The 27,517-nt window shown below is 43.6% G+C and overlaps 2 protein-coding genes across 2 annotated transcripts in view; one reads left to right on the top strand and one right to left on the bottom strand.

The window, feature by feature from the left end:
- Positions 1–829: 829 nt before the first annotated feature.
- Positions 830–4,986, top strand: LRIT2 (leucine rich repeat, Ig-like and transmembrane domains 2; the record flags this gene model as incomplete). The annotated part of the gene is made up of 3 exons (XM_079535347.1): positions 830–942; positions 1,384–2,165; positions 4,169–4,986. The coding sequence occupies 3 exons, from the start codon at positions 830–832 to the stop codon at positions 4,984–4,986; spliced, it is 1,713 nt and encodes a 570-aa protein (XP_079391473.1).
- A 4,757-nt stretch (positions 4,987–9,743) lies between these two features.
- CDHR1 (cadherin related family member 1) overlaps positions 9,744–27,517 on the bottom strand; it is a gene marked incomplete at both ends in the record, with an annotated part of 32,443 nt that continues 14,669 nt past the window's right edge. Inside the window, 8 exons of the mRNA XM_079535635.1 lie at positions 9,744–10,295; positions 14,948–15,202; positions 16,083–16,311; positions 18,690–18,757; positions 20,405–20,569; positions 22,659–22,811; positions 25,897–26,100; positions 27,329–27,429. Coding sequence (XP_079391761.1) covers positions 9,744–10,295; positions 14,948–15,202; positions 16,083–16,311; positions 18,690–18,757; positions 20,405–20,569; positions 22,659–22,811; positions 25,897–26,100; positions 27,329–27,429 — 1,727 coding nt within the window. The remainder of the gene's footprint in view (positions 10,296–14,947; positions 15,203–16,082; positions 16,312–18,689; positions 18,758–20,404; positions 20,570–22,658; positions 22,812–25,896; positions 26,101–27,328; positions 27,430–27,517) is intronic.

Raw genomic sequence — 27,517 nt, 5'->3', positions numbered from 1 at the left:
TCTAATGATCTTATTTACTGAGTTTTTCAAGGGGACCAAAGAGCAATTAGTACACGTCTTATGTGGGAAGCCCGAGAACTTGAAATAGCACTGAAATTTTATATTTTGTACAATGTAGATGAATGTTAAAACCAGTCTTTTCTCAGGGAAGTCCATGGACTGGCTATACCTGTGTTGCTGTTTTCATTGCCGTTGTGTAAGAATGGAGACAATGAGAGGGGAAAAAATATATATATTTTTAGGTGGTTGTCTCACTGGAGAACTAGTGTCCAGTTTCAGTGACAGAATAGCTGAGTAGCTTTCTTGCCCACCACGTGTAATAGTGCACCCTGCGATGAGCTGTGAGGAGGTTTTGGAGCCTGGTGGTTTGCACAATCAGCACTATGTGCTGCCAAATCACAACTGGGAGGTCTGGTCCTTATTGTGGTTTTTGGCCTTGATGAATGCCATTAAAATACAGGAGACTGAAGCAGACTCATTTTAAAACAAACAAACAAGCAAACAAACAAGTAAACATAAATAGGCCTGGTTAACTACTTGGGATCAGAAGAGTTTTCAGCTTCAGGAAAGGAGCTGTTGAGCTTTATATAACCATCCAAGCAAATCTGTCATCCCCATGGCTGTGTAAGAGGCGGCCAGGAGTGAGCCCAGGGGTGATTTTTAGCCCTTCGACATGGGCTGTGAACCATACTACATGTGTTCTTTAGGCCTGGGTCCCCAGCAGGATTTATTTCTGCGTCAAGGAAGATTACAGATAATAGGATTTGCTTCTTGGAGGCTGTTGGCATGTTTGGTGAACACCCTGCACAGTGCTGTCTTAAAGGAGAATATGGACCCTACTATTCATCACATTTTTCTTCTTCTTGTGGCCTTCCACAAGATAAACCCTTCTTTTTCATCTTGTGTCACAGGATGCTCTTGTTCTCAAGACAGTTTTGGAAGGTAAGAGAACTAGTTACCTTAGCTGTAGCATCAATGTAGAAGCTCAGAGATTTCTATATATATATTCCTATACATATTTGTTGTTGTGATGAGAACCAAAACCAAGTGGCCTCATGGTATGCCTTTGCTATAACTAATACTACACATTACCTTCTTGAAGATATAATTATGAGATCTCTTTCATTTCCTTGAGATATGTAGTCATATGTAGATATGAACACGTAACTTTTTTTTTTTTAATGCTTTTTAAAAATTATTTTAATAGTATTCTTAGTGGGAAAGATGGTGTAAAACTGAACTGAAGGATGGATACACTGCTTCTGCACGCCATGAAAGCAACAATTGTTAATTCTTCGTGTGCTTGCAGATCTATGTAAGGAAATGATTTGTTACCCATGAAAGTAGCATATGACCTAGAGAATTTTCTTGTTTCCTCCTCAGGAGTTTACTCTGCATGTCTGCACTGCTGAGGAAGATTCCTGAAAACATTCCTCAAGACATTAGAAAAATTAGAATAGAAAACTCTCACCTAACAGAATTGCCTCGCGGGTCATTTGCGAACATTAGTGCCTTGGAGTATCTCTGGCTCAATTTCAACAACATTACGGTGATGCACATGAAGAGTCTGGAGTACCTGCCGGCTCTGAAGGAGCTGCGCTTGCAAGGGAACAAATTAAGTTCGGTGCCATGGACAGCATTTCAAGACACCCCAGCTCTGAAAATTCTGGACCTGAAGCACAACCGGCTGGATGTCCTTCCAGAACACGCGCTCCGCTATCTGCCCAACCTGACCTATTTAGATCTATCCTCAAATCAGCTTACTGTCATATCCAGGGATGTCTTCTACAGCTGGCCTATCTATCAGAGAAGCCAGAGGGCGGCAGGACAGGGCGAAGCTATTCCCAACGTTGTCCTGGCCCTCCATGACAACCCATGGATCTGTGACTGCCGCCTGAGAGGATTTGTCCAGTTTATCAAGTCAGTTGGTCCTCCTCTTATTCTGATGAATTCCTACTTAACTTGCTCAAGCCCGAAATTCAGGGCAGGGAAGTTTTTTCATGAAGTGGAGCTCAACAGCTGCATGAAGCCACAAACTTCAGCCCTTGACACCAATCTGACAGTCCCAGTGGGGCTGAACATCACCCTGACCTGCTTTGTGCAAGCCAGCCCTGCCCCGGCCGTCTGGTGGACTTACGCATTCAAACTTCTACGGGCATTTAATGGTAAGCAGAGAAAAGAGATTTTTTTTGTATTTATTTATGTTTTGCTACTCTGCTGACATAGTTCTTCAGGCCATCTAGTCACCACACCAGTTCTCTGCCTCTTTGGTGCATCACTGTCACTGTGGTTGCAAAAGAATCCACGCAATCTTAATTATCACACTTTATGTGAGAAATTGGCTAAAGATGAAAGGAACAAGTTCCACAATTATTTTATGACATGTGGATTTTTATTAGTAGCCTTTCCATCATGGCAAATGATATAAGAACTATAAATAATACCTCAGCCATATATACATATAAAATATGCAGTTATCTAGGCATGCATATAAATATATAATATATACTGCATAATATACAATTATATAAGTACATAGGTGTGTGTGACTAGATATGTCTATGTATGTATATAGTCTCCATACACACATTCTCTATACATATATATCTCTGTATATAATTATATATTTATGTATGTGTTTACATGTGTGAACACATACACGCTTGTAGACTATTCCCATATATTTTCTCAGGAAATATCCCTGCAATCCACAAATCCTTGAAGCCACATCACTAGGCACTGTCCACTCTTACTTTATAACCAAAATGAATGCTGTCGTTCTGCATAAACCCCACTAATTTATCTGCTTTGCTGAGGACTTCATACTAGGAGACCTTTTCCCTTCCTCTCTGTCCAGCTGGCCTCATACAAGCCCTCCCTCAAAGCTATTTTTGGTTCCAGCCTTCAACAGGGCAAGTTGCTATTTTCATACGTTCAAAGCTAAAAAGACACACAGCCACTGTGCAGGTTATGTGTAGCCTTAACAATCCTGCTATCTAAGTAAGGCAGCATTTACCCTTAATCTTGGTCTGATGTTTGATTTATTTCAGCATTTTAGCAGCACTTGTGCATCTTTCTGTGAGCACATGCTGGATTAATAACACACAGGTTTCTTCTTACCAATGTACCCATGTTTGTGTAGATAATGTGCTAGTTCATAGAGTTACTAAAATTGCATTTTGCATCCAGGTTTGCCCTTCCTTGGCCTCACGTGCCTCTTTTTTGGGCCAGAGCCTCTTGGGAATAGAGTTTTTCAATTTCCAGTCTAGTGGAACGCAGCACATGTTTGAACTAGAGAGCCTTCCCTGCTTTCTTGCAGCCTGGACACATGGAGGGCAGAGCGCCATGAGGCATTTAGGGTCTGCTCAGTGAAATGTCCCTCTCAGGGTAGGTTCACTGAATATCCTGGAGATATTTGTGAACTTGTGGATTTGTGATATTTGTGATATTTGTGAATTTGTGGAAAGCACCCACAAAGATCATTGAGTCCATCTTGTCACTCCACACAGGGCCACCTAAAAGTTAAACCACGTAACTTAGAGTATTGACCCAACAGTTGTTGAGCTCCAGAATGCTTGAGGCTGAGACCACTGCCTCAAGAGTGTTCCAGTGCTTGACCAGCTTCTCAGTGGAGAGCCTTTTCCTATCATCTGACTCTCCTCTGATGCAGCTGTAAGCCCTTACTTCGCATCCTGTTGTTACCAAAGAGCTGAGGGCAGTACGTGCCTCACTGCTCCTCTTGTGAGGCCAGTGAGGGTCCTTACACTCTTCTTTACACTGAGCGAGCTAAAGAACCTCAGCTGCTCCACAGAAGTCATGCATTTCAGTCCTTCCAATATCCGTTGCCTTACTTTGGACACAACATAATGCTATTACATCTTTCTTGCACTATAGTGCCCTAAGCTGCAGGTAGTACTTGGAGGTGCGCTGCACCAATGCTGAGTGCAGCGGGCCAGTCACTTCTTTCAGCCAGCTAGCTGTGCTGTGTCTGACGGCCCCAGGACTGGGTTGGTTGGCTCTTTTGGCTGCCAGGGCCACACTCCTGTTCCCTTTTCCCCAGGATAGGCTGGAGCTGCTTGGCTCCCTAATCCATACTCTGTTCTGAGATGGTCTCAGGGCTACAGTATCACTACTCAAGACACTGACTTGGCTTCTTTCTGCCCTGCAGTTTCCACTCAGCCCATCAGCGAGGAGACTGTCCGTTCTGACCTGCTGATCCCGGCTGTACGGCCTGCAGACGCAGGCAACTACACCTGCACAGCCGCCAACTTCTTGGGCAACGCCTCGGCGGCCATCATACTCCATGTGGGTACCTCACCAGCCTTTGCCACGCAGCCGGGCTGGGCCGCTGCCGCCCCAGTTGAGCCAGGCGCCCATGTGGAGGTGCGTATTGCCAAGCAGACGGTCTACGGCATCACCCTGGAGTGGTTTGCAGCGGCGGCAGTGGCAGAGCCGGGAGAGATCTGGTACACGCTGTTGGTGGGCCGCTACGACACCGCACAGAAGGACGCCATCTATATCGGCCCCGGTGTCAACACCTATTCGGTGACCGACCTGCTGCCCGCCACCAAGTATGAAGTCTGTGTGGCTGTTCGCAACCAAGCGCCCCGCAAGGGCCAGTGTGTTGTCTTTGTAACAGGCAGCGACATCAGCCAGCTGGAGCAGCGCGAGAAGCTCATCCACATTGTTGTCATCGTCTGCGCCATGGTATTGGCTGTGCCCGCCGGCATGTACGCCTGCACCGCCGAGGCCCGACCCGGCTGCCTGGCCCGCTGCCCTGCTGCCTGGCCCCGCCGCCGCCGTGGGGACAAGCAGCCAGGTGCTGGCAGCAAGGAGAGCACACTGGACAGCCTGCCCGGCGGCAGTCAGGATGGACTCTGCCGTCCTGATGGTGGCCGCGGTGCCCGGCGGCCCCCTGCACGCGAGGAGCCTGAGCACCCCGGCAAGGCCCGGTTGCCCCACAGGAACAGCGCTGACCTCTATTAGCACAGCCCCCTCCCCAAACATATCTGTGGCTGCACGGCCTGGTGAATGGTCTCCATCTTGCTGGCTTTCCCCATGTGGCACAAACATGGAGCATGGTGGGGTGTACGGCCAGGATCTCCAGAGAACTCGGTGCCCCAGGACTGTGGGGCATGCACCCCAGCACCCCAGGCTGCCAGCACTGCCACAGAGCAACATGCATTGGCACACACACGTACACTGAGATGCACTCAATCAACCTAACAAACAACATAGCAGAAATATTTTGCAGTCGCTTCTTAAGAAATGTTTTAAAGCCATGGTGTGACTGCTTCAATCTGGCATGCAAAGAAACAAACATTAACAAAATCACAGACCCTACAGCTCAGTAGAAGCACATGCAGTGACAGGCTAGAGCTGCCTGCTCTTTTTCACATAAACATCTTTTTTTTTTTTTTTTTTTTTTTTTTTTTTTTTTTTTTTTTTAAAGTATTTTTATTATTATTTCTTTATTTTTCCCACCCAGGAGGTGGTAGGCATGGAGGTTGGTTTCAGCTCCTCCCTGTGCCAGGTGTGGACTTCTGTTGGCTGCCAAGTGGAAAAGTAAGAAGGTGAGGGTGTGGTTTGGAGTGCTTTTTTGTTTGTTTTGAATTCTCCTTTGTTGTTTTCTTACTCCTGTGAACCAGCGTAATGTGACAGCAGTGCAGGGTTTTACTTGTTTTCTGATGGGAATGCTGTATGTAATACAGAGGGAAGGAATATTTACTTGTGTCTAAAACGTGTCTTAGACGAGCAGTTTAGTTTCCTGCATAGCCATGCTTTTGCATAACAAAAACTTGCATATCTAATGCCTTTTGTTACACAAGTGTTGTGTGAATTTATTTATTTTTTAATACTAAGAACAAGAGCTGGTGAATGAACATCTTGGTTTTTGTGGACAAATACTCAACCACTGTTTCCCTTTCAATTCTTACCACCACTTCTCTCAGCTTCCCCAGGAAGGCTTGTGGCAGTGGCTTTGGAGGTGATGTGGGAAGGTGATGGGGATACTTGGCATGACCCTTGCCATTGGGACATTGGCTGCCAACACTGTACGGGTATGGCCATGACTCTAGGGCTTTGGCTGCTGTTGAGTGTCATGAGTCTGAGCAGCAGCCAGGCCCCCACCCCAGACAAGGATGCACCACCAGTCTCTTCTGCTGCTTCACAACCCACACTTGCCTTCTTGCTGGAGGCAAAAAAACCCGAACACCCAAATACGCATGTGGGAGCAACTGGCTCAGGCTTGCAGAGCAGCTGCATTTTTTGAGAGGGTCTGAGGACACATGACTCATCTTCTTTTTTTTTTGACCTTGTGATTTCCAGCACAAACAAATTATGTGGCTGGCAGACCCACAGCCCTTGTTCTATAGGTTATTGTAGACTTTGTCACAAAAATAAACAAAACAAAACCAACCAACCAAACAAAAAAACGAAAACAACAACAACAAAAAACACCCAAAAAGCCAAAACCAAATCAGAATAGAGACCTTGGCTATAGTTGGAGGGACAAAAAACTAATGTGAGCTTTAGCGTGTGGCAATTTGACTTCTAGTTGTGTTTGGGTGACCAAAGCTAGGCTTTCCTGTGTATGTTCTGTGCTGTTCAAACTCAGGCCCCATTTCCCTCTGCAGCACCTCCGTCTGCATGGCTCCTAAACACAGAATTGCTCTGTCAATGCTGACTTTTGTTGTCATACCTGAAGGGGCTTCTTAGTCTTGTCTTAGAGTTAATGTAATAAACATGACTGGTTTTCAGAATGTGCAGTGTTCTCTGCTTTATTTCTGCTCTTTTGTCATTACAAATCACAAAGAAACCAGAGTGCTGAGCAGCGAGGGGCAGGGCTAGACCTCCTGACCTGGCTTTGCTGGGAAGGGCAGTGCTGGCTCAGCAGTGGACCCAGGCCCCTCTACCAATATGCCCCAAAGGAGAGGCACTGCTGTCCCACAGAAACTGCCCAGCAGGGGCCATGGGGGCTGGCCTGGGAAGTCATCCCAGCATACAAACAAGAAGGCATCTCTGTCAGTGAAAACACACCACGAGAAGAAACACGCTGTGAGAAGTTTTCAATATAGATATTTTTTGTTATTTATTAAAAAATTTTCTGAAGTTGAAATACAGAGTAACTGGAAAAGTCTCACAACATTATAATAAAACATCTTTTTTCCTTCTTAAATATAATCTCTAAGACTATAAGCCTATAATTCCTGCTAAATCTCACTTAATTGTATCTCACTTAATTGAATGGTCGTTATAGGCTTTCCTCATGGAGAATGAACGTTGAATACTGGCTTCAACACAACATTGGGAAAAGAGTGGAACACAGGATACATCACAAGGTTTTGGTGCCCCATGAAACATTGCAGAGCCCAGAGGAGACACAAGCCAGAGGAAGGAGCACATGTGGGGCTGTGGCCGTAGGACCACGGCTGAGCAATTGTGATGGGGCTGCGTCTCCCCTTTCTCAAATGGCCATGGCCGGAGGATGTAGACATAGTGCGTGATGCAAGGACCTGAAGCCAAGAGAAGGGGTGGGCAGCGGGCCCTGAGGGAAAGTTGGATAGATAACACAGGAGTGATGAAGGGCACAGTGGGAAAGGTAGTGTGATACCCACAAGGGCTGCTCCTCCCTGCTGAGCATCCATCTCTCCACTGAGGGTCTGTGGCTTTGTTTGAGTCCAGGCATTGCACTCAGATTAAAGTGTCCTTAGAGGGCTCCTTAGAGAGATTTACAGCCATATGGTTCCTCACACAGCTCCTTGTGCAGCCCCAAGGCCAGGGACTGCTTCAGAGAAGTGTGTTCATGAGTGAATGTATATTATTTTGTGTTCCCCCACAAAACCAGGTAGACTGTTGTTCCTTGATGCTCTGCAGTTTTCAGTCCCTGATCTACATGGGGCCTGAGCAGCTGTGCCTCCCCAGCACAATCTGGGAGCTAGGTCCACTGCATAGCAGTCCCAGTGCTTCTAGAGCCTGATGCAGAGGAACGTCCTGAAGCCCAGCCCTGTACTCTCCTCATAAGCTTGGGCCTACTGGCTGAGCAGCACTGGGCACCATGGATCCTCTCTGCTGCTCCTGGATCAGTCCACTGGTGCCAAGAACATGGTATGGCGAACTGGAGTGAACAGAAGTTAAAAAACATGGGATTGTTTCTGGTAAGTGGGTAATTTCTTGTTCAACATGCTAGCTCCTCAGGTGATGAAGTCCTGGTGCAAATGAAAGGAGTAGATCAGCTAATGGAGTGAGGGAAGAGAAGCCCCAGAGGGGCCAGGCTGCTGGTGCAGATGAAAGGACTCAAAAAAACAGTTGTTTGAGAAGCCTCACAGCCCCCTTGGATTAATACAGTGTTCTGTCACTTAGGGTTTGCTCCCCATCTCAATGTTCATGGTGTCCATCCATCACAGCCAGCTTAAGGAGCTGGCGCTGCTGCCTTAAGGGGCAGGAGTGTGGGCACAGGGTGCTTCTCCCCGGCCAGACCAGTGCATGCTGCCTTCTTCCCAGGTCCAGCTTAAAACATCTCCTCAGAGACAAGTGTGACATAGAAACTAGGGTAGACCCAGTAAAAATCTGCTCTGCCTCCAGTGCCCTTTATATACATATATGTACATATATATGTATATACATATATATATACATAACTGGAAAAAAAAAGTCTTTCCAGTTATCTGTTGTATTATTCAGGCAAAATGCTGCTAGTACAAACCAGAATGTTTTATGGAACCTCCTGTTACACTCTCCAGTCCCTGGAGCAAGATGGTAGGGATGATGAAATCTGTTCTCCAAGCCCCCTGCTAGCATTGTATAGAACCAAATTATCTTTCCCTGACCGATATGTATGACTTTCCAGCACTTTGTTTCTATTTTTCCAATATCATTTTTCTTTTGGTTTTACCTTATTTTCCCCACTGCTTTAATCACATCCTTCTCCTGCCGGCTTGCCTCTCATTTGGGTATGTGATCAGAAGGAGGCTGTATCAGGTGAGCACTACTACTGAATTCTTGTGCTTGTATCCTGCCCCAGCTGTCCTCCCATCCTCAGGTTAGCTGACAATCTTGGGGCGGAGGGATCATGCCAATGTGCTCTGGCAAAACCCAGCATAATCTGCAGGAAAACAAAGAACTTTTCCAAGCCTGCACACAGGATGAAGGGTGCTGTCGCCATTAGCACATTATTCCACCAGCTGCTGCACTGCACATCATGCCTGAAGACAGGTCTCACCTGCACACAACTTGCTCTCAGCGTTCTGTGAGCTGATGCAGAAGGAGACCTGCACACTGCCCCTGCTGCCACAGCCAGAACAACGCCTTCTGAACTGGTTATGGGTTTTGAAGTGGAGGGTTTTTGAATGCCTCAGCTCCACCTACCAGACCTGATCAGAAGTGACATCTGCAGAGTGCTGACTAAGGGTCTCTGGAACAGGGGCAGCCCAAAGACCTGCTCACTTTGGGAGGCTCTGGTTGGCGCAAGAGCATAAGGAGCACCACAGCTGCAGGGTGGAACAAGCTCTGGGATATGGGATGAAGGAACTGCAGTCCTAACTGGGCACAGATCACAACATTTGATACAGGTGAGGCGACTCCACAGCACATAATATTTCTGGAAGGTGAGGGATGGCTATCACAGCGAGAAGCTGCTCTCAGTTCACGGGTATTGACAGACGGGGAAGACCACAGCATATAACATACCCTTGTGCAGCCACAACCCACAGTCTCCGGGGCTGCCAAGAGCACCTAGACGTGGCCTAGATGTGTGGCTCACCCATAGCTGCATTTCTCTTCTCAAACTTCATTTTGAGCTCTGACACCAGGGCGTTGTGTGCACTGCTATGACCTCTCTTCTTCAGCTGCTTGTTGATGAACTTGGGAGTGAGGGAGCCGGACACAGTTGGCACCCGCCACACTGCGGTGTTCCCACTGGCAGCCAGGGTGGGGGGCGGCGGGGGCAAGGGAGCGGCTGGGGGCACGGGGGCTGCCTGGACGTTGTTGTTGCTGTTCTCGTTCTGCAGGCTCTTGGCATCGTCCTCAACGACAAACTTCTCCGCAGCATTACTAGGCCTCTTGAACTTCAGCCACTCCATCCTCACCGTGCGGGACGGCTGGGTCTGTCTCTTTTTTATGATCCTTCTTACCGGCATGATTTTGTTGGACCGCTTATTGCGCCAGAACATGGCAGTAGAGATCATGATAGTTATCAGCACCATTATGCCCATGACACCAGCTAGCACTCCTAAGGCTTTCATGGGGTTATCTTTAGTTTGCATCAAAAAGGCGGCCATAGGCCCTTTGTGAAGAGTCTGTAAAAGAGTACAAAGGAAACACATGACTTACTCTGTGGGACAGACAGCAACCTAGAAATTTCATTTGTCCAAAATATGTATTGAGCAGGGATCACTAATGGAAGTTGTCTCTAATGAAAAGGGAGAGCCAAAGAGCCAATCCAGCTTTGGGTAATTTAAAGCCTGGGCAAATGCTGCAGTACTGTGAAATGGATGGCCACCAAACACGAGTATGTGCCAGATTAGGGTAGGCTCCTGTGTATCACTTAGCATTTGCTTAACTTGCAAGAACTGAGCAAGACAATAATCCCTTGGCTCTGGGAACTGCAGCAGTATTGTTGCACTGTACTGCAGAATTAATTTCCTAGGAATAATAGTGCTAAACCAGATATAGGTTTATTATTAGAAAATGGTCTTTCAATAGCAGCCACAGGTGATACAGTGATGCACTTTACAGGACTATTACTGAATATGGCATTAAAAAGATTACGAGAAAAACTTTGTTTTATGAAATTACAGTATATAAATGAGTAATAAGCAGATATGTGCTGCATTCTGTTTTCAAGTACTCTTTTACAGACATAACAAAACTCTTCGAGGTAGGGGACGTGAGTAGTACTAAAGAGCTTTGTTTTTAAAAGAAATAAGCAAAAACATAAGCTACATATGGCATATTAAGGACAAATGAATGACCAGTTCACTTTGCAGCTTAGCACAATGTGCGTCTTGGCGGTCCCCGTATAATTTTGCGGATTTTGCCCTGCGGGTGGAGCTTGGATCTTTTCACACTTTTCCAGTACATGATGGTAGAGATCACCATTGTTACAGAAATGGTGGAAAGGACGCCACTCATGCAAATTCCAAATATCGTCCATGGACGCTTCTTGAGGCCTAAAATATAGGTTTTTACCCTGGACTTGATCTGGAAACGTCAAAAATAAGAGAAACGGTCAACCCAAATGCAGTTATGCTTGAAAGAGGTGAGCACCTATTATAAATACAACTAGGGAAGTAGGGTAAAATGTGTACGGAACATGGAAAATAAAGAAAGATACGTGTCTTCACTTCACTTCTGTATTTTCATAAACTACCTCTGAGACCGCTGTTCCCATATCCTAAATATTTCTGATTGCTAAAGAGAAATGGGCAAGGAAATGCTATTGAAAGTCATTGGCCATCTTATTTTAAAGGTAGGGAAAAACTTTTATTCACTCTTTGCTATGCAGAGTGTTTCCATTATTTAATCAGCAACAGAGCTTAACTAGAATACAAAAGCAGAGCAGCCCATGACTGTCAGGGCTTCACCATTCTGTATTACATGGCTACAGTGTACATGAATTCCATCAGATGGCTATAATGAGAACCAGCCCAGAAAAGAGCTGGGAACAAGTGGGCAGCTACAGAACTGGGATAGGAGTCTGGAATTAGCTGTATATCAGTTTTGAGAAACCAGAATTCTGCTCCTGGAACAAGATTACAATTCAAAACCTGAATTAACCAAACAGGATGTCCATGCCTCTTTCTGTTACTGAACTTGTGACTTTTTTCCTTTGGTTTTCACTTTTCTGCCACAGCAGTTTGCAGCAGGCGGACATCACAGTGTGCACACACCTAGCAACATCTCAAATGCCTGTCATATTGCGTGGATTGCTGAGAGCAGATTGAGTGGGCAGCACATCCAGAAGCAGGACCCAAGAGGAGGAGTATGTGGTTGAGCTTTCAGCCACGAGAGCCGCTACAGCTCATTAGCTATATTTAGAAGCTTAAGTAAGCGGGCAAAGCTGTTAAGAGCCCAAGCCAGGTTGTGTCAACTTGAGCAGGTGGGTATGTAAAACCAACCAGCTGGTTCTGAGGAGTTCACTCCCACCTTTTCAGCATCCCTTGAGTTCTTCCTCAGATTAAATCTAACCTTGTTTTAGGGATGGTCACAGAGTACGGGAGAGGAGGAAATTAATTCAAAGACGGTATTTGTTGAAACTTTCAATCAGGGGCATCTAAAACTAAGACTCACCAGCTATGTTTAGAAGTCTAAACCAGTGGCCAAAGCTATTAAGAACCAAAGGTATCACAGATTAAGCTGTCTAAATGTGGACTTAAGCTTCAGTCCCCAGAGAGCTGTAAATAAACACCCTCATATCCTTGCAGGGCTGCAAAAAGGAGGCAGTGGGATCCACCATCAGGCCATTCTTAGGATCAGCTACTACCCGTGAAAATCTTGGGCAGCAGGAATATCTCTTACTGTGATGTAAGGGTGAAAAAAGCATAGCTTTTTCAGCATGTGCTTCTTACTCTGTTGAAAAAGGATAGGAGGCTAACAGATGCTATTCAACACCAATTTCCCTAAAATGAAACCCAGTTAAATTAAAAGACTTCTGGAGTTTTTCATCGCTGTATTGTTCCAAGAGCAAAATTTGATGTGCAATACTGCTGAACTTAATCACAAGGCATCTATCTTGAAGGGCGCAGCCTTATGTTAATTGCAGTGGTAAATGTTAATCAGAAAATATGCCTGTTTAATTGCTTGGTGTGATTAACACTGCAAGAAATCCCTTAGAGAATACACTCAAAAATATCTTTCTTATCCAAAATCAGTAATACTTAAATGACCTCCAGACAGCTAACTAAAAGAACCTTTTTTCAGCTGGAGCACAGAAGGAGGAAATGGACATTCATAACAGTCAGAGAGAGAGAGAGAATACATTGTGTCCCTAAAGCAAGAGCCCGCTTCCTTCACCAAATGCTAGCAGTAATCATGAAGTGTCTGGGGCACAGGGAGTGAGCAGGAGCCTTCTACACTGCCGTGGAAGATGAAATTTGTGAGTGCTTTGTCAAATCACTACAAGCAGTGAAAGAAGTAGTGGAGAAATGTACAGAAGTTTCAGAGGACAGATATTACATCAGATTAGTACTCCAGATCTCCAAATCCCTCACTTTGTGCCAGATATGTATACCTGGATTGAAAGGAAGCAGAGACGGGCTGTTGTAGGAGACACCTTCTTTACATCAGGTGCTTATGTTGCTTCACACATTAGAAAGAAATCCAAGGAACTGTTAATCCCAAAGCACTAGATACTCCTTCTTTTCTCCCAGATATCCTTCATCCACAAGTGTAGATGCTGGAAACAGCTCAGGTATATATCATCTCCCCCCAGCAGAGGAGGTGTAGGGCTCTCTCACTCCCATCAACACCCCTCAGCCCTGTACCTCAGTCCCTACAGTCCCTGGGGCTGCAGCCCTGGTGGGTTGATGCCAAGAGCAGGGATGGGGAACTCCTCCTGCGCATTTGGTACTCAGAGTTTACCTTGTTGATGAGCAGAAGTGCTCTCTGCTGAAACTTAACTTCCAGCAAGCTCTGAAGCATAATCAAGGAGTGTAATATAAATCCACCTGATAAGGAGTATCAGTGGAAAAAAAGGAGGCAGAGAAAACAGAAAAAAATCACCTGGTTGCATCTTGAGCCAAAAAAAAAAAGGAGAAGGTGGTGTGTGTAGGAAGAGTTTTGTATGTTTACCCAGTCTGTGCCTCGTCCAGTGGCTAATGATGTGGATCTCATCCATATTAAAGCCCATTTCCTCTTTGCTGGTGCCTACTTAAAGACACGGCAAGTAACAATAAATAATAACCACAGAAGCATGCACTGCTCACCATAAATCGCTCCCTGCTCTTTGGTAGACGATAAAGTTGGACTAATGAGAAAGTCAACCTATGTGTTCTATCTTGTAGAGTCAACTCCTTTGCTAATAATACTGAAATTACAAAACTCATATTCAAATTTCTATATGCTTAACAAAAATCTATAAAGTCTCCTCGCTATTCCTGCACCACTAATTTTGATTTGCAAAAATGTTCTGACATATCTCACTCTGTCCCCAGCCACTTTTCACTCACTTTTTGTGAGAGAAAAGTATTTTCCTTTTTTGAGCGTGAACAAAAGGTCAGAGATTTGGCAGTCAGCATTTATTTTTACTCTCAGGAATCTATAGTCCTTAATTTTTACCTGTCCCTAACAATCAAATGCAAGAAACTCATAATTGGAGGACTGGAAGGCATGTCATATAACAGGAATCGGCAACACTGGATTGTTAAACTTGAAGAAGGGGAGGTTAACAGGTGAACGTAATGCTCTGCAACTTTTTTTCTGAGGAGAGGAAGTGGAGTGGGTTATTTCCTCCCAGCTACCTAATGGTGGGATACATGTGAATGGCTCTAAGCTGCATTGGGGGAGGCTCAAATCGGACATTAGGAAGAATTTCTTTGCCAAGATGGTAGTTAGACACTGAAACAGGCTTCCTGTGTGTTTAGGAGGCATTCTGATAATGCTTTAATGCTTGGGTCAGTCTCAAAGTTCTATGGCAGACAGTTGGACTCAATGATCTTTGTGGTCCATTTCAACTGAAACTATTCTATTCTAGCTCCCAATCATGTTATGCTCCTACCTTTGTACCTTTGCAGTTTTTCTGACCAAAATACCTTCTACATTTTTGTCTGTGGAATGTTCTGTGCTACAGAGCTACCAAAGAAAGAAGCAGTGGCAGGCAACATTTTTTCCTGACAATTTCAATTCCTGAACTGTTTTTAAAGATGTCTTGGAAATGAAACAAGCAATAGCTACACTTTGGTGCCTCTCAAGAGTCATCCCACCTAAGAATTTTTCTAAAATGTTTTCTTACCTCCTCCGTGATATCAATCTTCAGAACTGCTGTGGTACTGAAGGATGGGGAGCCTCGGTCTTTGGCCTGCACCACCAATGACCATATGCAGTCTTTGTTCTTTGTAATGTTGTGGATGATGTCCAGGGAACGGATGTAGGACTTCAGCTTGATTTCCCCCGTGCTTTGGTCTATATCAAACACATTGGCTGGATCTGCTTGCATGATGGAATAATCCACAATGTTGTTTGGTTCTTCTGCATCTTGATCTATAGCCTGGTAAGAAAAGTGTAGAGAAAAAGATGACAGTGCTTTTGTCTTTGCCCAACAACAAAACTTTAGAAGTTTCTGAGCATTAAATTCTGATAATATCCATGCAGTAAAATTACTGATCTGTTTAAGTTTGGCCTTGGAAACAAATTATCCTTTCCTGACATCAGCTGCGCTATATTTACTTGTGAAAAACATCAGTGCTAGCAATGTAGCATTCTGTAAATGATATCTATTTCAGATTAGAGGAAAAAAGAGGAAAAACTGTAGAATGCAAATGGTCCATTGCTAGGGACTATCTCAAGCAGTGCCGTGGACAAAAGTTGAAGTGAATAGAGAACAACTGGATTAGCTCCATGCACTTTATAGATGCCTTAAGATTTGTGCTGTAGTTTTATTCTACTCATGCTAGGTGTTGCACATTCAGGCTTGACTATATAAGTTCAAATAGGTGTAATATAGGATGTTCTGCTCCTTCACCTGTGAACTGCTACTGCAATTATTTTTAACCCCCGTTCTGCACTGGATCATTATGTACAGTCCTGCAAAACGAAGGGAAAGAGCACAGTGGCATCACAGGAATGTTAAGCAAGTTGGGTTTCTTATGATCACTGTATAGTTCAAGATTCTCCACCAGCTAACAGTTCAAATGCTGTAATAGAACCATATCTTTTACCTGTATAATTTTATTTCTCCTTTTCAGCAGTCTGTAAATACTATTTTTCCATGCTGTAATGCATTTGTTACATACAAATGGGTGTGAAGAGTAAAGCCTCAAGAAAAGGCAACCTTCAGGCATTCGTCATGATGATCCCTGAGCAATAAACTGCATAGCTGGGGCTTTTCCAAAGCACTCTGCTTTGTGACACACTATGTTCTTTCTCACCTCTATCTTCACTGGTGACCCGATGATCATCGTCTTTTCCTGGATGTTTTCATTGAATTCTGGAGAGTGGTCATTGACATCTAGCACGGTGATAAACACTTCAGCCAAGCTGTATTTCCCATCTGTGTCCTCTGCTTTCACGTAGAAATTATACTTTGAGTTCACTTCAGCATCTAATACAGCCCAGGGTTGGGTGTAGATTATACCCGTCGATGGGTGGATTAGGAACCTGGAAAAGAAGCATTGAGAGACTTATGGGGTTTTTTTGTTTGTTTGTTTTCTATTTGGTTGCTTAGTGTGTATTTGTATTCTAGGGTTAAGGTGGGTTCTAAACACTGAAAAACTTGGGGCACGCTGTGCCCCAAGGATTAATATAGTTCACCAGCCTCATGCCAGAGTAATGTTTCTGAATCATTCATTCTGCTTGTCTTTAGGTCTGGAAGTCACAAAACAACCAGTGTTTGGTGTTTTTCTATTCACTGCTCACATCATTTCAGCTGCATTTTCTGTTATAGACTTTGTCCTGAATAAATGCTCACCATGTTGGCCTTCTCCCAGAATAATTTCTTTGCATTGAAACATTAAGGAATTGCCTATTCCTTCAGTTTATAAGAAGTGCAGTGTATTAGATCGTGTTCTAAATAAATTGAGATTGATTGATGTATCCTTGATAGCTAATGGAAGTTTGCTGCGTATCATTTTTAAGCTCTTTTCTTCTTAGAATAGATAAGAAAAATAACTGTTTTCGAAGTCCCAAAACTGCAGGCCAAATTATTTCTTCAAAAAATAATCACTTTTCCACAGACTGGCACTGGGATGAAGTGGGTGTTCAGATTTATCTGTAGCGAGTTCAATTCTATACAACTGTAATTACTGATACACTGTCAAAAGAGACAAGCAAAAGCTTGGATTTATAGAGAAGATACTAACACACTATCATTTGTGAATGGACTGCCAATGTAGGCTCCAAACAGCAGGGTTTTTAACAAATAGAAGGTTTTACATACCCTTTAATAATGTAAAGAATGACAAAACATTTTCTGTACTACAGATGTGAGTACGATTGAGAGTGATTATAAAACAAGTACTTAATAAATGGGATTCATCAGTTCTTTCCACTTATCTGTTAAATACAAATACTAGACCCAGTGGTGGAAAGAGTTGTGCATATTCTTGGTAGCAGTCAGTGCCTGTGCTGAGTGCCTTCTTAATGCCCCGCCCAATGAAACCTTGTAGAGAGACTCTCACCATCCCCATCTTAATGGAAGAAAGAAACACAGAGAAGTGAAGATATTGCAGCAATGTGCCCCACTCCCAAAGGCAGCTTGGAGGGAATAGCACTGATGTAATGATTATGTCTTCAAGGGCTATCAACATTCCTCTTACCCAAGAAAAAATCACTTTTCTGCCAACATAACTGCATTTATGCTGCTGTAAAAGAAAAAAAAAACAAACATGTTCCTAATTGAAAATCTCAAATCTGTGCATTCAGTGATTCTGGAGGTCCAAAACTCGAAATCAGTCCAGCCTTGGAGAGCCATGCCAGCCTGGCACAAGCGAAACAAACAAACAAACAAAAAAAAAACACAACAAAACACCAAACAACAACAACAAAACAAAAAAACTCACCGAAAACATATTTAAGAACAGACAAAGTCTTGATATCCTAATTTGCTCATTTGGTGGTGTAAGAACAGAGTCTGAACATCCCCGCAACTCCAATCAGAAGAAAGTATTACCTACACCTTTTTCTAAATCCTTTGTCAGAAACCTTAACAAGCTTTGTTGCACCAGCTGTTACATTTTAAACCAGAGAAGTCTGTCTCTATGACATGACCTCTGCCTGCTTGCCTTTATGCAGCTAGCTTAAGGACTTACTGAGTAGATCAAAATAATCCGTCCTGGAAGTGCTCCCATATGTGTACCTTTCTGGCTACAGAAGAGGTTCACCCTTAGCATCTTGGATTTTGGACTTTGATAGTGTCTTCTAAATGGCTTTTACCCTAACAAGAGGAGTTCAGCTCTAACTCCAGGGGATAAAGCCTGGAGAAAAATGGATTGTGGGGATGAATGCCTCAGCAGCTCGTTCTTTTCCATGTTCTGTGTTCAGGAGATGCAACTTCCAGCAATGATATCTGTGACAGCCTGCTGATGCTAGGCAAGGCTAGGAGCCCCAGCCAACAGACCAGAGCAATCACTGGGATGGGAACAGTGTGGGCAAAACCAGTGTATTGGGATGCTCTTACCCCTACATCCCAAAGGCAGGGAAAGGGAACTAGAGATCATTACACCATCAAATAAGGATCAAATTCCATTCTTCCCTGATGTAGGGCGATAAGGTTTAAATATATAAGATGCCTTGAACATTCAATATAGCTGGCCTTCGAAGTTCAGGTTTACATCTTTGAAAGTATTGACTTCTTTGATTTATTTTGACAGGAGTTGGAACTCAACTATTTGTACAGCTACACGGAAAGGGAAGCTAGAGAGCAAGGAATTTTTTCCCCCTATAGTGAGCTTTTCACAACTAGACCAACATCTCTCATTTCTCTTGCACATGTGCCTTAAGTCTGTTTGTATATCACTTAATTTTCCTTTTTTACTTACAGATCTGCTCCCGTTCCATAGATAGAGTACTTGACTTCTCCCCAAAGCCCAGAGTCTGGATCTGTAGCCTTAAAAGTAGAAGAGACAGCCATATTCTTAAATTGCAAAAAGAAATGTATTCATTTTTCCTTTAAAAACAAGTCACTTAACAATGAAAAGACTTTTCCCTCCTTATCCCAGATCATTTTTAGGGGGAAGTCGCATTAACAGTTGTGCTCTTCGGAAACTGCCATTTATAAATTATGGTGATGATGATTATTTTTTAACACAGGGAAAAGATCTCCGTTGACACAAAGAAATGCCAAAGAAATATTCCCAGGAAGGCAGAGAAGATGCCGTCGAACTCCTGGCCAGGCTGGTGCCGGAGGCAAGCCGCTAGGTGGCTCTATTTGTTGACATTTAACGCATCCTTCCTTTACGAGCAACGAAGCCGATCTCAATGACACAAACAAATTGCCTGCTATTAAGCCTTCCCAATTATCATTTAAATATTAATGCACATTCTCTGGTCATAATAATTTACTTTATCCAGAGGTTTTTTTTTTTTTTAATCTGCTTATTTAATTGATTCAGTTTAAAGTAATGCATAACAAAAATTTCAAGTTATTTCAAGTTATACTTAATAATCACTTTTAAAAATGCAGATACTACATCAGATGATGTCTTTGTTCTGGACTCTTGTAAAACATTCTGCATGTGCAGGATTCTCTTTATCAAGTGAATCTTGCTTTGTGAAATATATTTATGAATGCAGATCAAGCACTGAGTTGGTGCCACTTGAAAATAAACTTCACATGGAATCTTCAGCTATGCTGTCCTTTTCACCTTGGCTCAGAATGGTTAGTTTTGCTTCTTTGGGAAACTTTCCATAATTTTTTTTTTTGTTGTTATGTACCTTGTGGAATTGCCTACTTTTCTTGCTGCAAATACAGTGGTGTATGGAGTCAAGGTGACTTGTTTTGTCTGCCAATCCCCGTGCAGCCAGGAGCTCTGGGACATGGGATGTGTTTCCCAGCAGCTGCATTGAAGAGGTACAGCTTGCATCTAATGGCTTCCAGCCATGACTCCAGCACAGCACCCATATAACACTCTGATTTTATGAAAATGTGAGATACAAGAAAATTTATAGGCATATTATTCCCTCTGTGAGGAGATGCTTACAGGAATCTTTCTTTCCCAGCTCTAAGCATTTCAGTGTCATAGTCTTCCCTTAATAACTGTCTAATTAGGCATGGAGCAGCCAGACTCTTCCCAGGAAGAGGAGACTAATACCCTCTAAACAGCCATCTTGTTTTCTTTTTACTTGTACTTAAACAAGAAAATCCAGTAAATGTAATTCCACTTAGCCATAACCAAATATTTCCATTGGACACGGATTTGACTGCGGCCTTCCTAGTACTCAGTGAGCATGTGATTTGTCTTAAAAGCAGATGGCCTTTAATTCAAACAAAAATAAATAAAACTTGTTCTGAAAAACAGTTTAAAAATTCTGATATCTATCTGAAAAATATTTATCAGTATTTTAAAAAATTATTATTATTGTGTTGATTCTGGAAAGGAACTGGAGCTGAATCCAGAAGCAATGTGGCAAGCTGGCCTTTTAGGATCCCTTCCAACTCGAACAATTCCATGATTTTATGATTTTTAAGGCCATCGAACTGTCTGCGCAAATAGCTAGAAAAGAGAACATTTGTTTTCAAGTGAGTAAAACTTACAGTTACAGCAACTACATTTGAGCCCCCTGGAGAGTTCTCAGGGATCCTGGCAATGTAGTAATCAGAGGAGAACTTTGGGACATTGTCATTGGTATCCAGCAGGCGTATCGCTACATCAGCCGTTGAGCTGAATTTCTCTGGTGTGTTCACCTCTATTGCAAGAAGCTACAGAAAAAGAAACAAAAATGACTAAAAAGCACATGTTATATCCTAGTCAAAGCTTTGAGCTTCTGATTGCACAGAAGGATTACTGCCACGGAGCTCTTGCCCACTTTTGTGCAGCTCCTGAGCTGAGGGCTGTGGGAGCTTCTCTTCCCTGTGAGTTGGAGGAAGGCTGCATTGCCCATAGGTGGCAGGGCTTGGAGCAAGGGTTTGAAGTAGGTGGGGAGAAGACCACCAGCGTCATCTTTTGGAAATGTCACTACTGTATAAACAGGTGTAGTGGCTAGGAATAAATAGCTACGGGATTCCTGAAGGCTTACAACCTGAAGGATTGCTTGAATTACCTCAGGGCACATATGTTCTCAAAGGAGATCTTGTTGCCATGTCTCTGCAAACTTGTGTTCTTGGGTGATTCAGAGGGTTTTAGCAAAATAAATTTTTAAAAGTAGAGTCAGGCATCACCAAATCTGCATGTGAGCAATCACCTCCTAGATCAGCACACAGATAAAATCTTACTGCTTATGATGCATGTGGTGCTGTAACTAAATTATAGCATCTGCAGTGAAATCATCTTTGGTGATAGAACTGGCCCATCCCATTGTGCCTTCTGACAGCTTAGTGCTTTGACTTTCTGTTTACGTTCATTTTCATTCCCTCTCCATTCAGCAGCCACAGTCTGGCTCTGTCAGCGCACCAGCAAATACTTCCCACAGGATGGGATTTTTGTCAGATTTCTGATCTGCAATGTATTATGCAGTGCTACAAGCAGAGAGAGAAAAAAAAAAAAAGCTAGAACTGTTACTTCACAGGACTGCATAGCAGCAATTAATACAAGTGCCAGAAAAGTAGACAGATATAACTTTAAAAGTGGCGGGAGATTCTTTAAAATAGACTTTTATTTTGGCAACCGAGGATAGTTGCAGCTGCGTCTGGTCCCAGTCTGCAGGAGATGTGAGTGCCTGCAGACAGAGGATGGTGGGATCGGGCTCTCCTCGAGGAGGGATGTGCTCTGAGCCAAAAATGAAGGGAGTCCTAACGGCTGATGGAATCTAAAAGCCATCTCTGAACGGAAGATGTATTTTCTCTGGCGGCCTTTGCCTTGGGTGGTGCTTTGGTGTGCCTCCCTGTTGAGTCTGCTTTAATATCTCTCTGGCATTTTGCAGTTCAATAACAAACCAGAGAAACTGAATTGTTGCTTATAGGAAAAAAGATTAAAAAAAAAAAAAAAGAATAGTTTCTCAGAGCTGCTGTGGGATACATGTTAAATAGAAATAAGAGCCTGTTTCACCCTAAAGTCTATGTAGAATGACTAGACTAGGTTAGCAACTATAACGAGATAGAAAGCAATTTTGACTTCTCAAGGAAATGGAGAAGGCCATGAAGTCTTTATAAAGTATTTGCTCAAATGTATCATTACCATATCATCCCACCGCACCTTCTTCATTTGGAATTTAGACAAAGGCTCTGCGTTTTTGGCAAAATCATTCAATATTTCTTCTGTAAAAATAATAAAACAAAAGTTTCCAGCATTCGGATGATTGCTGGCTCTTGTGTGGCTGGCTTGGAACATTGGTGAGAAGGCCTCAGATCGGTCTGCAAAGGGCCACACAGGGGAGATACACTTTGACAAAGGCAGTGAGCAGTTTTGGGAAATTATCTTCTGGTCAGATGGGGTCTTCGGCCAGCCAGTATTCAAAGTATGATAATTAATTGAATTAGTTCTGACTACACAGGTGAATTTCTGGCTCCAGGGAAATTAGAATTTCACCCTGTGAACCTAGCACTGTAAAAGTAGAAATAACACCCTTGGAGCTTAGTCTGGAATGACTTGGACTATACACAATTTCCACTGATACTTAATGCTCAACAGCTTGTACTGTCTGGAGTAAATTATCCCATAGATGGATCTATTAAGCCTTTTGGAAGTTGATGAAACACAGGGAGAAATGATTTTCCTTTCTATGGAATATAAAGTCAGTGGCAAATCATCAGATAACTCCGGGTGGACAGAGGAGATAAATCCCTTCGGATTTGTCAGCCATCATACACATATCAGACACATGAGCAGAGGGGGTCCAGAAAGCACAAGTACCTTAAAGGTTAAGACCTTGAATTTTTCATAGTCAATAGCAGCAGAATTTTCCACTATTATTGTAACCTGAGCCTCATTCAGGACCGTCTGGGGAACGACTCGAAAAATGCCGCCGGGTCCGACAAGACGGAGGTTGAATTTAGCGTTGGCTCCCTGTGAAGGAAAGCAGATACTGCATTGCTTTTGGTGAATGATGCATTTCTTACAGCTTAAGCTGGCTCTGTTTCTTCAAGCTGTATGAAATTAGAATCGGTCTTACTGCTGAGAGCCCTCTGTTCTCCATACCCAGGGAAAGAAGCTTAGCTATATAATCCCTTCAGCCCTGGTCACGAGACATGTAACTTTTCTGTAAATAGATTGACAAGCTCGGTTATTCTTCCAGTCATAATGGAAAAACCCTGCGGTGGGTCTGGCTAGGAGAAGCAATCTTTTGGTAAGAAGTTTTTGGCTTTCTGCCTAGTGCTGCAAGATAGTGCAGGAGAGAGGGACAGCACCGCTTGCGTATGGGCGTGGAAGTTCTGCCTTCTCCTGGTCCCTGCCGAGGGGAGATGACTGACCCGCCCAAGCCGGGACGATGGACCTGTCAAAAAATCCAACCTGTAGTTTAAGAGCTCACATCGCAGAATGACACGGAGCTGTGAAATTGTGCAATTTCCAAACAGAAGTGGGACCTGACATTTTGCACCGACTGGGTTAAACTGGCCCTGAGTTGTGGCCTCTGAGCCTTTTGGAAGCTGGCGCACTTGGGAGCAGAACGAAATGTGATACATGTCTGACAGCTCCAGGTGAAGGGAAAGCCCAAATCCCAGCGTATAGATAAACCTTCTAGACAATAGAGGAGAAGAGAAGCGGTGATACCTAGGTTAGCAGCACTGGTGTGTGAGATGGTGATGGCGTGCCAGAGTGCCAGACAAACTTTAAAATCTGCTACAACATGGAGAAGAAAAAATGAAGTGGGATTCCTACATCTCTGCCTTACAAGGGAGCCCACTGAACTACGTTTCTAACGTCACTGGTTTTTCCAGTAGTAAAATGATTACACTGGGGCAACAAGCTGCATTCCCTGCCTAGCTGGTGCTGCGTTCTGCCCCCACAATCAATCTTGAGGTGAAGAATTTCTAATAGCAACTTTTGAACAGGATAACTTTGCTTTTCTATACCTGAGGGTCGTTACGAGCAGTTCTTGCTGCAGCCCTGCCCCGTGTCAAGACAAAAAGTATTCTATGGTAGATCCCAAGGAAACAAGAGTGATCCTGGATCTAAGTACAGTGGTCTGAGTTGGCCGGTTACAGAAACCCCTGCAGCTATGCAGGAGACAACAGGCTTCCTTCTGCCAGGAGTTATGGCACGCAAAGCAAAGCCAGAGCTGCCGGATTGCAGGGAATGGTGCCGGTGGGGAGAGGTGGATGTCTGACCACAAGAAATCCTCTGCACTTGAACCAGCGGTGCTGCGGGGGAGAGTGCTATCTCCCTTCAAAGGCTCGGTGATTTTTGACAGTGTTATCCGCCCAGTCCAGATCTGTGTGGAATAAGCCCTGCTGCACATAGCAAAGCAGACAGCCGCAGGACAGAGGAGCAATGGAAGGGACGATGACACCAGGCCTTTAGTGGTGTCTGCTGGCTGAAGAGAGTGGGGTGAGAAATTTCTGTGTGATGTTCTTGCAAGATGGCATTTCCATCAAACTGTAGGCCTGAGACAGGCCGTGATTGTGGCTTCCTTCTCACCTGGACCACCAGAGACATCAATGGCTGTTAGAGACATAAGTCTTTACAGGGGGGAAAACATTGCTTTCTGTGTCTTGAAACAGTATCAGTCTGCAGTGGAAATACTAAATCAGGGACTGAACCAGTGATGGAACACCCTGTGGGAAGGCAGGACCAGCACAGGTGCATGCAATGCAGTTGAGTGGCCGGAAGGTCTGGAACCAGGATCCATCCCTTCCCAGACCTCATTGAAGGGTTGGCAGAGGAGATGATAGTGTTTGCCACTGGGAATCCCTACCTACCTGACGCCTTCTGAAGGTAAGCAGCTCTTTTATTATCATGGCGCTTTCTGTCCCATGATAGCATTACAAAATCCTATCCCTACAGAGTGATGTCTTATGTTGTACTAGGAAGCTTCTTGAGAAATTTGAACTATTAGCTGTATTTTCTGCTTAGTTTGTAGTCTAACATGCAGCCCTGAGTATTTTGTCGGTCTAGGTGATACGTATGTATTTGGTCTCCAAATAAAAGAGATAGGTTTTGTTTCTTCTCTTCTGCAGCAACATCCTCAGTGACAATAGTGAGATAGACACAGCGCTGCTTTGAAAGCAGTCATTTATCTGCTTGCTGCAGTGCAGTTGGAGGGAGGTGGAAGAAGCTGGTGGGTTTGATAGAGTACAATACAGTCAAAACAGCACAATACTGAGAACAGTTGAATAAGAGCACTCTTTCCAATGACAATACAGTTGTCAGATGCATTAAGCTTTCTCTTGTTGCTACCTACTCTGAGACTAAGTTGGACAGATGCCCTTCCTGCATTATTCAGCTTAGGGATCCCTATAGCAACCATCACAATAGTATCTGTGAGTGTCAGGGGTCAGCTAGATATTGGGCTGAGATGGATGGAGTTGTCTTTTTTTTCCTTTGATCAGTTAGTTTGGTGCTGGCATAATTTTTAAGATGACCTAAAAATATGACTACAATGGGAGTGATATTTCAAAGCATGAATTACAGACTCTGGTTGCAACATAAGCTCTAGAAGGATCATACGCTGCCATAAATACAATGTAAGGGCACAGACAGAATTGTTTCCAGAGGGCTTATGAAAGGTACGGACAGAAACTTAAAGCACTTAAAGTTGCTAAAGCAATTGGGGCTTCAGTAGTTATCTAAAGGGAATATGTTCCCAGACTTTATGCTGACAGCAACTGAACATAACCAACAGACAAAGGAAATGCATGAAGACTTTTCAATTTCAGAGGTCCTCGAGAGGTGGGCTGCAGATTTGGGACTGGCGCTCTTCTCTCTGACGTAATGGTCAGACTAAATGATGCATGACAAACTAAATATGCCTTAGAGTCCAAATTCTCTGTGGCAATGGTCTTGGCAAGTATTTTGCTTGCCCTAAGCTTTCTGGGAATGCACATGAAACAATTCAGTTCTAAAAAAAAACTGAAGGCCTGACACTTGCCACTCTGATGTCCATTTCTATCTTTGTGAAAATAGGGCAGTAAAACTCACAGTTTCCATGTACCTGATCTGAATCATTGACAGTAATCTTCAGCCCTCTCAAGATTTCACCTTCTGGGGGATGCTCGTACATGGTCAGTTCAAATCTGTTCTGGGGACCGCTTTCTCCATAAAATGTCGGCGGATGGTTGTTGAGGTCGACCACCCTTATAGTCACCATGGCGAAGGCGTATGCTGAGACATCCCCTTCTGGGCTGACTTCTGATGCCTGGACAAAGTTAAGAGAGAGAAAAGAGATGAAGGAATATTCCCTTCTTAGCTGCAGCTGGCTCCTTCCTTAGTTCCATGTTTGGGTCTTGTTTTGCATGCACAAATCAACCTAACAGCAGTTTTGTACAAGCATTCACAGTCTTATGTTGCTGTAGAAATCTCAGTCCACTTTGCAGTGGAGTTCAAGATGATTAGAAAGTGTGGTAATAATTCAGTCTCAACCAGCTCTGATGGAAAAAATTCTTGTTTTGTTCTTGAGCTTAGTATTTCACCCTAGGTAAAAACAGTCCTCTAAAGACAGATAACTTGATACAGACAAGATAATTGCTTGCCCAAAGTATTTATGAAATGGAAAAGGAAGATGAACTTGACATTTGCTGAATACCATAGGTATTTAACTGGCAGAGTTCTGGAAGGGCAACAGCTTTGAATCTCTGAGAGGTAAGATGTACTTGAGGTATTCAGGCTGCGTGAAATTTGAAAGAGCAAAATGACAGTTCTGTTCTCGGATTTGCAATTCTGCTTTGCCATCTGGATAGACTTCATTTAAGCTGGGTATAGGTTGTATAGATGAGCAAATCTAGCTGCTGTTTTCATTAACTGAAAGACAAAATCTGTTTAAATTAAACAATTGCAACATGCAGACTAATTCACCTCCTTCAATTTAAGGTGTTTTTCCTGTCAGGACAGAAACTGTTGGAAGAAAAAAACACATCCCTAATGGGCATGTTTATGCTGAAAGGGCTTAGAAACAAAGGTGCTGGTCTGCTGAACCCCTCTGAAAAATTATTCTTCAGCTGTTTAGAGCATGCCAGGCTTAGGTCAATGCTTAATTAAATTCCTTACCACACTTGCTGTCTTCCCCTTAAAATATCAGGCTGTTCACTTATTTGGCATTACAGCTCTGCAACATAAACATGTGATGGATTTCCCTAAAAGATAGTTGTCTTTTTCTGAGGATGGAAAGAAATATAATCATCTTGACATAGATGCAGTTAGAACTGATAGCAGTAGCCAAAGTACAGCATTATTTTGACTAGGTATTAGGGGGGGTTGTAAATTATTTCTCAACTCCCATATGTATCACTGTATGGATTGCAATGCCTCTGGTCACACCGAGATAAGGAGCCACACCAACAACTAGAGGGAGATTTCCCCACTAGGGCTCTTCCAGGAAGGGGCAGTAGCAGGGTAAATCGAGTGCAGCCAGGTTCCTCCGTACATACCTGAACTCTTAGTTCATACACTTCTTTCTTGAGCTGATTTGGACTTTTTATAACAGAAATGGCTCCGGTGGTGTTGCTGATTTCAAAAGAACCTTCACTTCCTGCAATAAACCAAGATAGTCTAGTTAAGTGCCGTTCTTCCTGTTTCTTGAACCAGCATGATATTCTTAATGAAGTGTGCAGTTAGTA

The sequence above is a fragment of the Tetrao urogallus genome (genome assembly GCF_951394365.1).
Source record: "Tetrao urogallus genome assembly, chromosome: 5".
Taxonomy (NCBI): domain Eukaryota; kingdom Metazoa; phylum Chordata; class Aves; order Galliformes; family Phasianidae; genus Tetrao; species Tetrao urogallus.
The sequence above is the reverse complement of the archived record's forward strand: the minus strand, read 5'-3'. Positions and strand labels throughout refer to the sequence as shown.